Source organism: Nicotiana tabacum, chromosome 18 (assembly GCF_000715075.1).
Source record: "Nicotiana tabacum cultivar K326 chromosome 18, ASM71507v2, whole genome shotgun sequence".
Classification (NCBI taxonomy): Eukaryota; Viridiplantae; Streptophyta; class Magnoliopsida; order Solanales; family Solanaceae; genus Nicotiana; species Nicotiana tabacum.
Window position 1 is genome coordinate 107791817 of NC_134097.1, and position 16813 is coordinate 107808629.

The window sequence follows — 16813 nt, forward strand, 5'->3', positions numbered from 1 at the left end:
GCGATACGCTCTTGATATCAGCGGTAGCTTTTGGCATAATGGTAAGTGATTGATCCTAACATCCTCCCTGTAAAGATACTTTCAAATTTTGTATCTTGCATTTAAAGAACTTTAAGAGTATTTTACTTTTTTCGACAAAAACGATTTATCAATATTTTTTACTACACATCAACTACTTAATATCAATATCCAAAGTCCAAACACGTAATTGTTTTATTTGCAAAAGCAATTTCAACACATGATGCTTACTTGATATTCATTGATATTTGGACTTCTGCGTCGGATCTAGTAAGTACACCTTGTTTCTTGCTATTCCAGGACTGCTTAAGCAAATAACTTTAATTGAAGAGTCATGAGACTGGTCTTTTACCAGTTAGTATGTACAAATATTGTCATATACACATAATTTCTAGCCTATCATCCAATAAGTGTATTAGTTGAATTCATTCTGTCCTGGAGAACCAAATAGTAATTGTGATTCATGAAACTGATTTGTCAGACTAGAAGATTAATTCAAGCAAAAACATTAATGATGTGCTAAAACAAGTCTGGTGATATGGACACATAAAGGGATCAATTTTATTCTTTGCTTCCCTCATTATTTCAACTACAAATGCAACCACCAGACATCATCCCAGCACAGAAATCCAACCAAATACTAAGAGACGCGTCTTTCGCTAAGCCTTGTTTGATAACAGGATCTAAAACTCGGCTACTACAGTATGATCAAAGTAGCAACCAGTAGGTCCTCCAGCTGGCAAAAGAGCTAGCATAACAGGGCCTTCAGCTCCTTCTTCTACGGGCATTGTTCCCGTATGCCAGTTTATATCCGTGTTTACATATCCAGGATGGACACAATTGATACACATTTTCGGATACCTTCTTGCAAGAATTCTGGTGTAAGCATTAAGAGACACTTTCGATATGCTATATGCTGGTAGCATTATCTGCCACCCGTTTACTTCTAGAGCATCTTGTTTCAGATCATGCAAAAATTTCTGCAGAATCTTTTCAGTTTTATCTTCTGTCAAGTTTTCAATATCTCCAAGTTCCTTCCTCCTCTCCTCGTTTGGAACTCGCTGCAGAGAACAAAAAAAAAAATGATAAGAAATATGATATGTTTAAGTGATTATGTTCCCATCTTGTTATGTTGTAATTGTTGGACTATAGTTTTGCTTTGATTAGCTATCAAGAAAAACAAAAGGATATCTGGTGGATTCAGTTTTCAGACTGAAAATGACTCAAGAAATAGGAAGTTCTTGTCCTCTTGCAGTTATCGAAATAATTAGCACAACCCCTTGAAATACAACAAGCTATCATTGAGAGAAATTCCTTCTTATTCTCATTATAGGAGTCAATCATAATAGAAATCAAATTTGAACGGGTAATTTCTGCCTCCCTACACTTGGGCAGATGGGAAGACTTTCACCTAGTGTCGACTCTGCAGGGATTCAAACGTTGGTTTTCAAAGTTGTCATGCGAACTCTTACACATCACATTTTTTTAAAAAAATCAGGTGAACCTAGCTTCGCGCATTACTTTCATATAATCCCATTAATTAGGGCTTAGCACATTAACTTTCATTTCCTATGCATTGAACAAATTTAACAAGGTCAAAAAATTAGAAAAGAAATGATTAACTCACCAACTTTCCAATTCCTCCTACCATTTTTGAAGTTTTTTCTTTCTTAAAACCAAAAAAAATAATTTATGCATGGGAAAATTGAAAACCACCATTCCGAAAAAGAGGTAACAGCGTGATTATATGGTCTAAGGGAAGATTGAGGGTGCTTAAGAGAGTGGTTAGCAAAGAAGTGCTAGGGAAGGCAAATGAAATTTTCTTTAATTTAAAGTTTAAAAGCTGTAACAACAAGGATAAACTAGATTCACTTAACAAATTGGAGGTTGGATTGTGATATATAGGAACCAAAATTATAGCTAGCTCGAAACCTACGACTAAAAGCACCAAAAAAAGGATTTTTTTTTCTGAATGTTAAAAGTACTATATTAACCTAAGCAACATATGCTGTAAAATATTTGCAATAGGGGCTACATTACTGATTCTATAATGAGCTCAAAACAGGATATCATACGTGCTGATAAGCAATTTATAGGCACGGACTTCTGACAATTGGATACTGACTTTGCTATGGCATTTCTCTAAGGAAATTCATAAAGATGCTTTATTTCCATGGATATTTCCAGAAATGACAAGAATGATGGTCTTACCTTAAGTTCACTTCTAAGGGAGGAGACATTAACAATCCTCGCTGAATGGGAATTTTGTAGCAGTGGAAGAAGAGCTTCAGTAACATTCTTGACACCATAGTAATTAGTATCCAAGCATAATTTGGCACTGTCATAGGTTGTTTTCATCGCAACTTGAATCACATTGGCAGCTTTCCCTGCTAACTGTTTATAATAATAAGTACATGGGGTAAATCCCATTTGCAGCAATATAGAATAATAATAATTACTCTATCAAAAATAATTGCAAGTGTATGATTACTACAAATGAGAAAGCAGGAGGGAGGCTAGAAGTGGTGTAGCGATTACATATGAGATAAGGAGGGATGGGAATCCTTATGGTTACAGCATAAAACAATCCCTATATTCTAGTTTAGAGCACAATAAGAGTTATCGTCCACCTCAAATTTGAGGATCAAAATTTTAGTTAGATTTGGGAGTAAATCCCATATCGCTCAATTACAATGTGCAATCCTTCATAAAACGAGACTGAAGAATTGACCAAATTATCTTACCCAGTCTACAGGATCTATGTTCAAGGCCTTTAGGGTAGCTTCATCGACTACAACTCCAGAAGCTCCAGCGTTATTTACCTGCAGAAATTTAATCAGCAATTTTTTGCATTATTTGCTTCAAGATCGAATAGAAAGCTGAATTCTTTGAATATTATGCCATAAAATTTTCCTCACACTATGCGCTAAGATGGAAATTTACCTCCAATAATTCTAACCAACTATCATGAGAAATTGGACCATTCATAATCTTACCAGAATATCAAGCCTCCCATATTGTGTTTGTATAAACTTTGCCAAGGACTCAATGCTCTGAGCATCTTGAACATCAAGCTGATGGAAAACAACATTTGAAAAACCTTGTTTATTAAGCAAAGATGTTGCTTCCATTCCCCTCTTCTCGTTTCTGGCAGTTAAGATAACCGTCACACCTGAATTTGCGAGCTGCTTGACAGTCTCAAAGCCAATTCCCTTGTTTGCTCCTGTAACCACCGCATACCTAGAAGCATCTCCCATCAATTCAGAATCAAAGTTTCTAACATTTTGTCCTTTAGAATCTTGTGTGGAAAAGAAAAAAGAACAATATTCAAAAGAAGTGACACGATAGGAAGAAAGAGGTACCTTGGAGCTGCTTTCTCTACATTAACTGCGATTGCTAATATCCTTTGAGATTGGAAGATCTTCTGAGGAAGTGCCTTCTGACTTTCAAAGCAAAGAGTAGAATTTCATGTAATGTTCTATATTTAGTTGTATGAGCATTTTATTCAAGGACAGTAACACCTTGAGTACTGTTGTGATATATGTGTGTACATATTTCAATTTTCGTTTTTAGTTTTTCTTGTAAATTATCATCCAGAATGGTAAGATTTAGACATTTTCAAGTACGTGACCTCCTACAATTTTACGACATTAACTCACCAATCTTTACTTTTAACCAGCAAAAGAAACCTGTCGATCACTATGATCCAGACTTGCTCATTAATTTCCTTAAAGTTTGATGATGATGGCGTTCCATCCAAGAAATAAGAGGGAAAAAAGTAGGCAAGTGAAATTAATGTTAAGAATACTGTATATATAACTATAGGGCAACATGCGCAGCTGAGAAACTATTGAAGCTTATTGACGAGCTTTTCTCTACCCCATGCACTATATATGCAGGAGAATAAATGGATTAAACAGTTCAACCCTTTCTAATGACTTCGAAAACAAGAAAGCATCTGGAATGAGGTATTAAAACTAGTATATTCCTTAAGCTAGCATTTGGACTGATAGGATGTCTTGGGATATAGGGTATTAAAGTGTACACAATAGAAGTATAAGGGGTCTTTGAATTAGTTACAATATCAGTTAAGTAGTTAGTTGGGTTATTTGACAGCTGGCTATGTGTTGTCAGTTAGTGCATATTAGCACTATAAGACATTGTTTTGAACGACCTCTCTCTTAGACAATACAGATTGAACTTTTCTTCCTCTTCATTTCTCTGTTTCTCTCGTTAGCTAGAATCTAACGTGGTATAGAGCAGGCATCGCAAGGACTGTAATCCCAAACGATTTCCGGCGAGATTCAAGGTTTTCCTGCAAAGTTCAGAGCTAAGGAATTCTACGATATCGAGCTCAATTTCTAACAGCCATGGCGGATAACAAAATCAGTTCACTAGATCATAATCATCCACTATTTTTGCAAGCTTCAGATTGCTCTAGGACTCATCTTAATTCCGCTCAAGCTCACAGGTCCAGAAAACTACACACTGTGGAGCAGGGTGATGAATTTGGCACTCGGGGGAAAGAGCAAGCTTGGATTTGTGGATGGATCCTGTGTGAAAAGCATGTACAGAGGCGAATTAGCAGAGCAATGGGAGAAATGGAATGGCCAGTGTATTACAAGGTAAATCACCTTATGAGTTGTATGGAAAGCCAGTTAAAGTAGATCACTTAAGGGTATTTGGGTACTTATGCTATGCAAGTAACCTACCTAAAGGTGACAAATTCACAGTCAGGCCTAGAAAGGTTGTTCTTATTGGATACTCAGGAACTCAAAAAGGTCATAGGCTTTATGATTTAGAGAACAGGAGTATATTTGTTAGCAGAGATGTGGTGTTCAAAGAGGAGATTTTTCCTTTTGACAATACTATAGATTCAGATGGTTCAGAGGATCTCTTCACTTCTCAACATTCATTTGCAGCAGGAGATGTGCAACAACCACATGCAACTGTGATTCCAACTACACCCTAGGACATGCAGTTGCCAATTAATGACAATACTGCTACAGAAGTGGAAAATACAAGTGATGCAACAGTCATAGACCATGTAGTATCTTGTGGAGAACATGAGAATGCAGCCCCAATAAATGAAAATTCTATTTCTGAACACGTAGCTAAGACAGCAGAAGTTCAGGAACCTCTCTTAGAAACAACAGAAGAAGCAGGTGCAATGGAGATGCATCCACAACTAGCATCTGCAGAAGTAGAGACTAGGAAGTCTAGTCGACAAGGAAAACCTTCCATTTGGCTTAAGGACTACATCACCACTCTTAAGACACTAACAATCCCTACTCAATTTCTAATACCATCTCCTATGATAACCTATCTCCTACATATCATTCATATCTCAGTGTTTTTTCAGTCTTAACTGAGCCACAATCTTTTAAGGAAGCTGCACATGACCCAAGGTGGATAGAAGCTATGGACCAGGTGATTAAAGCACTTGAAGAAAATCACACCTGGGACGTGGTAGACTTGCCAGAAGAGAAGAAACCAATTGGTTCTAAGTGGGTATTTAAGATCAAATATAAGTCAAATGGAGAGGTTGAGAGGTTTAAGGCACGACTGGTAGCAAAAGGATACACTCAATAAGAAGGGTTGGACTATCATGAGACATTCGCACCAGTTGCCAAAATGATAACTGTGAGAACTATCTTTAGCATAGCAACCTCAAAGGGATGGATCCTCTATCAAATGGATGCCAACAATGCATTCCTACAAGGTGATCTATATGAGGAAGTATACATGGTCTTGCCACAGGGTTTCCAAAGGCGGGGGAGAATAAAGCTTGCAGATTATTGAAATCACTCTATGGCCTGAAACAGGTTCAAGACAATGGAACATTAAGCTCACAAATGCTTTAGTAGGAGCAAGATATCAACATAGTGCATATGATCACTCTTTATTTACTAAGCAAATAACACACATGACATTGTTGTTATCTTAGTGTATGTTGATGATCTCTTAATCACTGGTAGCAACATGTCCCTTGTGGAAGAGGCAGCGTACATTGCACACCAAGTTTAAAGTCAAGGATTTGGGAGAACTCAAATATTTCTTAGGCTAGAAGTGATGAGATCAGATAAGGGTCTGTTGTAAAACCAAAGGAAATATGCACTAGAGTTGATTTCCACCACAGGCTAGCTGCAGCAAAACCTGCTTCTACTCCTATTGAGCTAAATCAAAAACTGACTACCACGGAGTATAACAAACATGTAGGACACAATGGAGATGAAGAATTGCAGGATATAGCATGTTACCAAATGCTAGTAGGTAAATTGCTCTATTTGACCATCACACGATCTGACATTTGTTTTGCTGTGCAAGTGTTAAGTCGGTTCATGCAACTTCCTAAACAGTCTCACTTGGATGTTGCACTTAGAGTAGTCAAATACATCAAAGGCTCACCTAGACTAGGTATCTTTCTCAAAAGAGGTCCTATCTCTCATCTCTCTGCCTACTGTGATTCTGATTGGGCAGCATGCCCCAATACACGTAGGTCGATCACTGGATATGTTATAAAACTGGGGGACTCTTTGCTATCTTGGAAGACCAAGAAACAGCAAATAGTGAGTCGTAGCTCAGCTGAAGCTCAATAAAGAAGTCTTGCAGCAGTAGCAACTGAGGTTACTTGGCTAGTTGGCCTATTACAAGAATTGAATATTGCATTGCATCAACCAGTTGACCTTTATTGTGATAGCAAAGCTGCTCTCCAAATTGTAGCAAAATCCTATTTTTCATGAAAGAACAAAACACATCGAGATAGATTGTCACTTTGTCCGGGAGAAAATCAAAAATGGACTGCTCGCAACTCATCATGCTTCAACAAAGCTTCAGTTGGCTGACATCATGACAAAAGGACTTGGTGTTGCTCAGCACTGTTTCTTTCTCTCCAAGCTAGGAGTGTTCAATGCATTCCACTCTCCAGCTTGAGGGGGAGTCTTGAGATACAGGGTATTAAAGTGTACACAATAGAAGTATAAGGGGTCATTGAATTAGTTACAATATCAGTTGAGTAGTTAGTTGGGTTATTTGATAGCTGGCTATGTGATGTTAGTGAGTTAGTGCACATTAGCGCTATAAGACATTGCACTGAACTCGACCTCTCTCTTAGACAATACAGATTGAACTTTTCTTCCTCTTCATTTCTCTGTTTCTCTCGCTAGCTAGAATCTAACAGGATGCTAACCTATGATTTCTCAAAATCTCGGTTCCAATCAGATTACTTCCTTATACTTCCTAAAGACTGGGTTATTTTTATGTCAAAAAATACATATATGTTTATTAGTTTTAGAAAGTTCTATTAGGAATCACTTTGAAGCTCAGCTATCATTCTGTTAGATTACAAGTTTTAGCCGTCTGTCTCACCTAGCCCCAACTCCCAAGGGGTAGACTAGACGTAGAGGAGAGATAACAGCTTGGGTACCAACCATCGAATATCAACAGCCCCAGGGCTTTGGTCTAGCAGTAAGCAGGTAACTTATGATGTGCAGGTTAGGCTTACGTCACGGTTTTGAGCCCGACAACACACAAAAGCCTGGTATTTAAGCGGAGAAGGTTATAGGAGTGACCCATCATCCACCAAGTTTTGAACAGCCTACCACTAGCCCTCGAGATTTCTCGGTTATCATTAAAAAGGATCAAATATCAACAGAGAACAAATGATGAATTCTGTTCATCTGTCTTAGCCTTGATTGACAGAATTACCCATACCTCTAGGAGTAGCTAGTGTACGATTAATTAGTTGAGGTGTCTACAGCTGACCCAGATATGCCTCCGTCCCAAGCAAGTTGGGGTCGACGATATGAATACTCATTCCTTTCCTTCAGCGCAACCCTATTTAACACACGCACACGCACACAAAAAGAAAACTCTCTCACCGTACTGCTATGTGCTATTTTCCATCTCCAGGGTCATGGCAACATTTAAAAATGAAAAAGGAAAAGAAAAGGACTAGAAATACTTGTATATCTGAAATGAGCATGTCTTTTCACTTCAAATTATACTTACTAGTAATTCAGAAGAAAATGGTGAGAATCCACTTATACCAAAATGTTGACCAGCAACAGTAAACTAAACTACCAAAACAAAAGATCAAAACCCATTTCAAACAGTTCATTTTTCTCAAGATCTGGAAATAAACCAAGGCACAGTAAAATGTATGGACTCACCTGCAAAGGGAGTTACAGAACAAATTTGGTGGATCAATTGCTAAGTTCTTCTTGAAGAATACTAGGGAAACGGGGTTAAAGCTAGTGCCACAAGTACTACAAGTATTAGGAAGCGAAAAATATCTGGTGGAGTGAATCTTGGTAGCAGCAATGCAATTGGAGCCATCAAAACTACTCTCTTTTCCTCTTTTAATGGTAATTAGGTATATATAGATACCAATATATTACGGATTATAGATACGTAATATACCATATGATATATTACGGATTATAGATATATTATCTGTTGTTATAAGATTTATTTAAGCTATTGTATTCATGAATATAGTAGCAAAAATAGGCTTGAATCAGGGAAGTCTAGCTAATCAGCTGTTGTATTCGAGTGTATTCGACTGTATTCATAGCGTGAAACATGAGATTACAACTGGACAGATTATTGTATTCGACTGTATTTGAATGTATTCACGGCGTGAAACAGGGGATTACACTGTTTTTAAATGAAAAGTAAATCAATTAACATAATAGACTCCTAATATAACTCAACAAACTCAATTATAACACACAAAATTTGTATTTTCAATTATAAAAAAGATTCTTAACCGAAAAATACCCCAAACACATAGCAATCTTCAGAGAAATTATATAATACATCTGAATACATAAATTATATTAATTAAAAAAATATATGAATACATTCATGGCATATAACGAGACCGTGAATACAATAAAATACATAGAATACAATGGGATACATTGAAATACAATGAAAAAAGATAGTAAATACAATGAAATACATGGAATTCAGCGAGACACATTGAATTACAATGAAAAAAATACAATGAATACAATGAAATACATGAAAATACAGCATGATACGTTGAAAATACATTGAAATATATTAACAGAAAATCAAGTTGTTCAGCCCCAAACTCCGTCGTCTTTGTTCAAGAACAAACCTTAATTTCCGACAAATCCGCCGTCGAGCAAAAACCCTGAATCTCATTGAGCTGAAATTCGGATCTACATTGACAACAACTTTTGAGAGCAGCTCGGTGACAAGAACTTTGAGCAGTACACCATGAAGTTTTGCCAAAAGAAGACCAGTAAATCGGCTATACTGTTTATGATTTCTTCTCTTTAGTTTATCTTATTTTGCAATGTGACTTCCTGTGAATTGAAAACGAGGATGAGAGACACGAAACGTGGGATTTCTCAGCGTTCCTTTTACCACCGTGATGAGACATCGTGAACTTGAAATCACCGTTTGTGACTAATGGTAAGTGATGTGGGTGAGAAGAATTTTGAGATTGAGCATCATATTTTTAGGGAATGGGGGAAGAGAATGACATGTATCAAAGTAGAGAGAGAAAGAAAATAGTGTAACTGAATAACGTATTTAGTGGCTTAGGGGTAGGAGGTAACCAAAATTAGATATTTTGCTATAAACATTAAAAGGTATCTATAGAATATAATTTTTAAATGATATTTATTTAAAATAAATAAGGTGTTAACATTTTCTATAGGAGGTAAAAATTCCTTTATTGATTCACTGAACACAAGTGTAAAACGCAGTTTGACGCTTCCGACGGGTTCATTACAAGCAGTTCCTTTTTTCTTTTTCTTTTTTTTCTAAAAAATGGTTTTACGTGTTTTTATTTTACACGCCCTCTAACAAAATACTCACGCTATTCACTTTTAGTTATCACATATTCTAAATTTTTTTTATTTTTACTTATCATTTTTTGCATATCAAGAGAAAAATAATTTATTTTTTCTGTTTTGTCCTTACCACTAATTACTTATTCCAAATTATTTTCCCAAATCCATTAAGACTATAGACCAATTAATATGGGTATTACGGTAAATTATGCACTTTATTTATTATTTTTTAAGAAGTGTGCAAAATCAATAGTAGATAAGTAAAAATGAACTGAGGGAGTAATAATTAGGAGGTATTTTTGATTATTTTACTCTTATTTATGTCTTATTGATATTTGAACAATCATAATATTACCCCATAATTGAGATGTTTGTAGTTTTCAAAAATAATTACTACTAAAGGTAAAATAGGAAAAAATTATTAAGTTTGTCTTGAACTTCAAAAATCATAAATAATTTGAGATAATTATTTTTGGAAATCACGACAAATAATTTGAGATGGATGGAGTAATAAAGACCAAAAATGCTTTATTTGTTGGTCTGCTTATAAGTTGGTCAAACACTATTTGTTGTTTATTATGTATTTAATAAATACCAAAAATGCTTTCTTACAATTATGTAAACTTTGAACTTTATGTTACTTGCTCCAATGGACTATTATTGATTTTTAGTTCTAAATTCTTTTATATAATATTGATTTATTTTTTTCTGAATAATATTTCTCTCAAACCAACCAAACACTAAAAAATATTTTCAGGTGGAAGCATTTTTCAAGATAATTTTTTTTATGGAAAATAAATATTATGATTACAACCACATTCTTTAATCATCTATATCTATATTATATTAAAAGGAGGGTAGTGAAGCATGAGGTTAAACCAAGTGACATATTTAGAAAATATCACTTGGCACATTTAAACAGAATCTAAAAGCTAAATCTATTCTATGTATCTAAATCTATATTTATGTCATATGCAGATCCATTCTTCAATTTTTGTCACGACCCAGAATCCCCATCTTCGGGACCGTGATGACTACTAGTATTTCACTTGTAGGCAAGTCAACGTAAGCTATATCTATTACTCATTTTTAGCAATTTCCAAATTAAATGAAAATAATACAGCCGAATAGTCTGAAATATGACAATAAACTAATAAGTGACAAAATTCAATTACAAATCCCGAGACTGGTGTCACGAATACATGAGCGTTTAGAAAACTACAAATAATGGTTTGAAATAAACATAACTGTCTGAATCAAAATAAATAGCTAAAACGAAGTAGGTGGATGTCGTGCACCTAGACCTCAAGTCTCCTCATATAGCTAGATCCAAGCAAGTCTACTGAATGCCGCTGGAACCAACTCCAAAATCTGCACAATAAGTGTAAAGTATAGTATGAGTACAACCAACCCCATGTACTCTATAAGTGCCGAGCCTAACCTTGACGAAGTAGTGACGAAAGCAAGGCGGGCCAACAAGGAAGGAAAATACAAAACAAAAGTAAGTTAATTAATTTATGAAAAGAACTCAATCATCGTAGTCGAAGATCCTAGAATAACTGATATCATAATTTCATGTAAAAATCTTAGAAATCAACACAATAACATCAACGAAAACAACATACACAATTCATTGCGGCGCGCAACCCGATCCTACCATACACACACGGTCTCCCTTATTTTCCCATAGCATCATTTATCAATATCAAGAATCACATATAAAAATCTGTTGTGGCGCGCAATCCGATCCCACCATATCTTCTTAATCAATGCCCTAATCCTCATTTATTTCACCATAATTTATCAATATCAAGCATTCCGTATACAACTATTGCGACGCGCAACCCAATCCCACCATATCATTATAATCAATATCAAAATCCTTCCTTATTTTACCATATCACAGCCGTTGCGGCATGCAACCCGATCCATAAATATTGCCAATAAAAGAAATCAATTCAATAGTTCAATTTATAAGAATCTCCACAATTAAGGAATATGAAAGCAAAGCAATAAAGGAACCATGTACCAATCAAATGAATGCTATAAATAATACAAAAGTAATAAAACAAGTCAAGCATTTGATAATTAAGGTGTGCAAATAAGATAATTAAGGCAAGTAGTAATTAATCACAGAGTCATGAAAGGAACGAACAATTTAAAACAAGAATAATTAATGACAAGTAACAAATTACGACATAGAAAGCAATTAAAGCATATAACAGTTAAGGTATAGAAATAATTCATGAAATACGAGAAACACATGGAAACAATCATTTTGACGGCGTATATATACTCTCCATCTAGCATATATGCCATTACACATGTAATTCATATAGTAAATAGTTCAAGGGTTCCTAATTCCCTCAAATTAAGGTTAGACCCAACACTTACCTCTATAACGACCCGATCCGTCGTTTTAAAATTAACGCCCTGATCCCCTATTAACTGCATTCCCCGTATTTGTTTCTGCTATTGTGAGTTGCCGGGAGGATTTAATTGGAGTTTCAGAGAGTTTTGGAACACTTAGTCCCTAAAAGAGAGCTTAAGCTTTAGAATTTGGACCGTAGTCGGAGCAGTGTGAAGATAGCCTCGGAATAGAGTACCATCGGTTCGGTTGGCTCCGTTGGGTGATTTCGGGCTTGGGGATGTGTTCGGATTGTGTTTTGGAGGTCCGTAGCTTATTTAGGCTTGAAATGTCGAAAGTTGAATTTTTAAAGTTTCCGGTTCGATAGTGAGATTTTGATCTAAGGGTCTGAATGAAATTCCGGAAGTTGGAGTAGCTCCATAGTGTTGAATGTGACGTGTGTGCAAAATCTTAGGTCATTCTGATGAGGTTTGATAGACTTTTTGATCAAAAGCGGAATTTGAAGTTTTGGAAATCCTTAGGCTTCGATTGGAGAGCATTTTGTGGTTTTAGCGTTGTTTGATGTGATTCAAAAGTTGGAATAGGGTGAATTTCGGGTGCTTAACGGAAGTTGAATTGGACTTAGGAGAAAAATAAAGTTGGCTGAACCTGTCATAATCACACCTGCGTGTTTTGGACCGCAGAAGTGGTAGGAGAACCGCATGTGGAGTCTGAGTCATTTTGGGATTTGACTGCAGATGCGGCCCAGGCATCGCAGAAGTGGCATCCCATCTGCGGAAAGGAAGTCGCAGGTGCGAAAATCCCCATTTAATGAAAAGTCGCAGGTGCGACTTGGTCTTCGCAGAAGCAGGAATAAGATATTTCGAGGGTTTGAAATCAAAAGTTAGAAAATCGATTTGGAGCTCGGGTGAGGGAGATTTTGGGAGGATTTTGAATAGGAAATCAGTAGGTAATGATTCCTAATCCCTTTCTAGTTGTATTCCTATAATCTAATCTTAGTTTTGTCATTTAATTTCGGATTTGGGATGAAAATTAAGGAAAAGTTCTTAGGCCTAATTTTGGGGTTTTGATCTAGATTTTGATGTCGGATTGGAATAATTTTGGTATAAATGAACTCGTGAGAGTATAAGGATTCTGAATTTGTAAATTTTACCCGATTCCAAGACGTGGGCTCGGGGACGTTTTGGTCATTTTTCCTAATTTTGCATACTAGCTTAGAATTAGTTAGTGGAATCAGTTACTTGAAGTTATATTTACATTATGCAATTGATTTGAATAGATTTGGGACATTCGGAGTCGAGTACTCGTGACAAGAACGTGATATTGAGTTGATTGAGCGGGTTCGAGGTAAGTGGCTGGCCTAACCTTGTGTGGGGAACTCCCCTTAGGATATGGTATTGTTGATATTTGAAATGCCTTGTACATGAGGTGACAAGTGCGTACTTGTGCTAATTGTTGAAAATCATGTTTCATTAAGTAACTATAATTGTGTTTCCTTTCCTCTTTATACTACTTGCACTTTAAGCCTGCTGTTAGCTTAGGGAAGCATGTCTAATTGACTTAATTGCTTTACGTGCTTAAACTGCCTTATTTGGATTATGTGCAGCATGCTAGGTTAGAAATATCTATTTTGCCTTGGTATGAAATTTGAATTGAATTGAGTATTTTTCGTGTTGCTGCTGTGTGTTTACTTTGGGACTACGGATTTGTATTCCAGGAGATCCCCTGCACATATATTGATTTGGACTGTAGTATAGGACACTGAGAGATCCCCAGCACGTATATTGAGGATACTAAGAGATCCTCAGGATACCAAGATATCCCCAACACATATATTGGGGATACTAAGAGATCCTTGGGATACCGAGAGATTCCCAGCACATATATTGAGGATATTAAGAGATCCTCGGGATACTAAGAGATCCCCGGTTGTTATCTCTGTATTGAGCTGTATTCCTTCTGTGATTATTTTGTCTCTACTATAGTCGTTGTTATTCTTATTATCCTGTATTACTTCATACTATTAGCATTTAATTATATTGTCGTATTCTATATTGTTTTACCTTATTTTTCAGCTATAATCAGTAGGGCATTGACCTTCGTCATCACTACTCGACCGAGGTTAGTCTTGACACTTATTGAGTACCGCTGTAGTGTACTCATTCCCTTTCTGCGCATATATTTCAAGTGTAGATCCAGGTACTTCGACTCAGTCCTACTACCCTTGAGGCGAGGCGATTCTCCAGAGAGTTCATGGTATATCTTCCGCATCCGCAAACCGAGGAGTCCCTTTCCATTCTCTCTTATAGTTTTAGCCCTTCTGTATTTATCTTGATTTAGACATTCTGGAGTTAAAGCACAATGTAGTATTCATAGCTTGTGATTTCATGAGATTCCGGGTTTTAGGAAATGTAGTTTCAGTACGAGAGTTGTATTGTATATGCCGAGCGACATCTTTAAACCTTCATTATGTTTATTCCGCAGTTTTTAATTGTTTTATCGATTGTTTTCCCTTTTCCGCAAATTGTTAGGTTTACCTAGTCGTAGAGACTAGGTGCCGTCACCATAGTTCACGGAGGGCGAACTGGGTCATGACAAGTTGGTATCAGAGCTCTAGGTTTATATGAGTCCTGAATCACAAGCAGATTTATTAGAGTCTCGCGGATCGGTACAGAGGCGTTTGTAGTTATCTACGAGAGGCTATGTAACCGTTAGGAAAAATTTCACTTCATTCGATTTCCCTATCGTGCGAGATTTTTGACATCACAATCCTAAACCTCTGTCTTCCATTCTCTCACAAATGGTGAGGACACGTGCTATCGGAGGTGACCAGACACCCGCGCCCCCTACGAGAGCCGTTAGAGGTCGGGGCCGGGGTAGAGACCGAGAACGCACATGCAGCGCAGCCAAGGCACCCGCGCGAGCTGTTGTAGAGGAGCCATCAACAGTTCTAGCTGGAGCCCAGGTGCCTGATACACCTACTGCTACTACTACTCCAGCATTTTAGGAGAGCTTAACACAGTTCCTGAGCATGTTTGGTACATTGGTTCAGGCGGGATTGATTCAAGTTGTACCAACTACTTCACAGATCGGGGAAGGGACCCAGACTTCCACCGCCCCCACTCTAGAGTAGCGAGTTTGTATTGGTTAGGTTCCAAGTGTCATGGCGACACTACCTATGGTCCCAGTTCAGCGGGTGGTGAGGATCTCTCGCCGAGTGGAGGATAGGTGGGTCCAAGAGAGAGAGGACATACGAGGTCAGGAGGGAGAGTATAGGGAAGCGAGGAGACCTCGTAGACTGGAGAGACCCACTGGTCTTTATTTTGGAGGAAGAGTACGACATGGTAGAGGTTTTGTGGGTCAGCTAGCTTAGTTTGCGTCTCAGGCTTCACACATTGTTTTAGGTGTTTAGGGGTCTTAGAGTACCCGTACCACACAGTTCCCACTTCCACATCAGCCGTGAGGTTATTTTGAGTGTGGTGACATACGCTATGTGGTAAGGTATTGCCCTAGACTAGGGAGGGGTGCACCTCCACAGACTTCTCAGCCATAGCGTGCCCCGCAAAGTTCTTAGGCTATGGTTACATCTCCAGTTTCTACCCCACCTGCTTAGCCAGTTAGAGGTGGAGGTCGGGGAGGTAGAGGTCGCCCAAGGAGGGGAGGCTAGGCCAGATATTATGCCTTTCCTGCCCATACTGAGGTCGTCGCCTCCGATTCTGTCATCACAGGTATTGTCCTGGTTTGTCATAGAGATGCATCAGTTTTATTTGATCCAGGATCCACCTATTCTTATGTGTCTTCTTAATTTGCCCCGCATTTGGGTGTGTCTCGGGATTCTTTGAGTTCCCCTATTTATGTTTCTACTCTTGTGGGAAATTCTCTTGTTGTGGACCGCATTTATCGGTCGTGTATGGTTGCTCTTAGTTGTTTTGAGACCAGAGCCGATTTATTATTGCTCAGCATGGTAAATTTTGATGTTATCTTGGGCATGGACTGGTTGTCGCCCCATTATGCTATTCTTGATTGTCACTCCAAAACTGTGACGCTGGCTATGCCAGGTGTACTGCGTGTTGATTGAAGGGGTACCTTAGATTACACCCCCAGTAGAGTTATTTCTTTTCTTAAAGCTTAGCGTATGGTTGAGAAGGGGTATGACGCGTATTTAGCTTATGTGAGAGATGTCAGTATTGATACCCCTACAGTTGATTCTGTCCCAGTAGTACAGGATTTTTCTGATGTTTCTAGCTGATTTTTTGGGCATGCCGCCCGATAGAGATATTGATTTTGGCATTGATCTATTGCCGGGCACTCAGCCCATTTCTATTCCTCCGTATCGTATGGCTCCTCCTGAGTTGAAGGAGTTGAAGGATCAGTTACAGGAATTGCTTGATAAGGGTTTTATTCGGTCCAATGTATTACCTTGGGGGTGATCCTGTATTGTTTGTGAAGAAAAAAGATGGTTCTATGCATATGTGCATTGATTATCGCCAGTTGAACAAAGTTACAGTGAAGAACCGGTATCCTTTGCCTCGTATTGATGATTTGTTTGACCAGTTACAAGGTGCACAAGTGTTTTCTAAGATTGACTTGCGCTCAG

General features: G+C 37.6%; 1 protein-coding gene across 3 annotated transcripts; it reads right to left on the reverse strand.

The window, feature by feature from the left end:
- Positions 1-512: 512 nt before the first annotated feature.
- LOC107795542 (short-chain dehydrogenase/reductase 1) lies at positions 513-8370 on the reverse strand. 3 transcript variants are annotated; one of them, XM_075237140.1, is made up of 6 exons: positions 8190-8370; positions 3381-3457; positions 3015-3258; positions 2763-2840; positions 2230-2412; positions 513-1079 (listed from the first exon to the last, which is right to left on the reverse strand). In XM_075237140.1, exons 3-6 carry the CDS (start codon positions 3147-3149, stop codon positions 702-704), a joined length of 774 nt encoding a protein of 257 aa, XP_075093241.1. In that variant the 5' UTR covers positions 3150-3258; positions 3381-3457; positions 8190-8370; the 3' UTR covers positions 513-701. The 3 variants fall into 3 exon arrangements, with proteins under 3 accessions (XP_075093241.1, XP_075093242.1, XP_075093240.1); XM_075237141.1 differs by lacking the exon at positions 8190-8370 and adding an exon at positions 7732-7814 and having other exon boundaries at positions 3381-3461; XM_075237139.1 differs by lacking the exons at positions 3381-3457; positions 8190-8370 and having other exon boundaries at positions 3015-3290.
- Positions 8371-16813: the final 8443 nt, after the last annotated feature.

What these genes read in the sequence shown, in the direction of transcription:
- LOC107795542 (XM_075237139.1), bottom strand. Translation starts at nt 3,275, where the DNA reads ATGGGAGATGCTTCTAGGTATGCGGTGGTTACAGGAGCAAACAAGGGA. An exon ending in ATGGGAGGCTTGATATTCTG is followed by an intron (nt 2,841 to 3,014) that starts GTAAGATTATGA and finishes AAATTTCTGCAG; the next exon opens with GTAAATAACGCTGGAGCTTC. An exon ending in CCCTTAGAAGTGAACTTAAG is followed by an intron (nt 1,080 to 2,229) that starts GTAAGACCATCA and finishes TGTTCTCTGCAG; the next exon opens with CGAGTTCCAAACGAGGAGAG.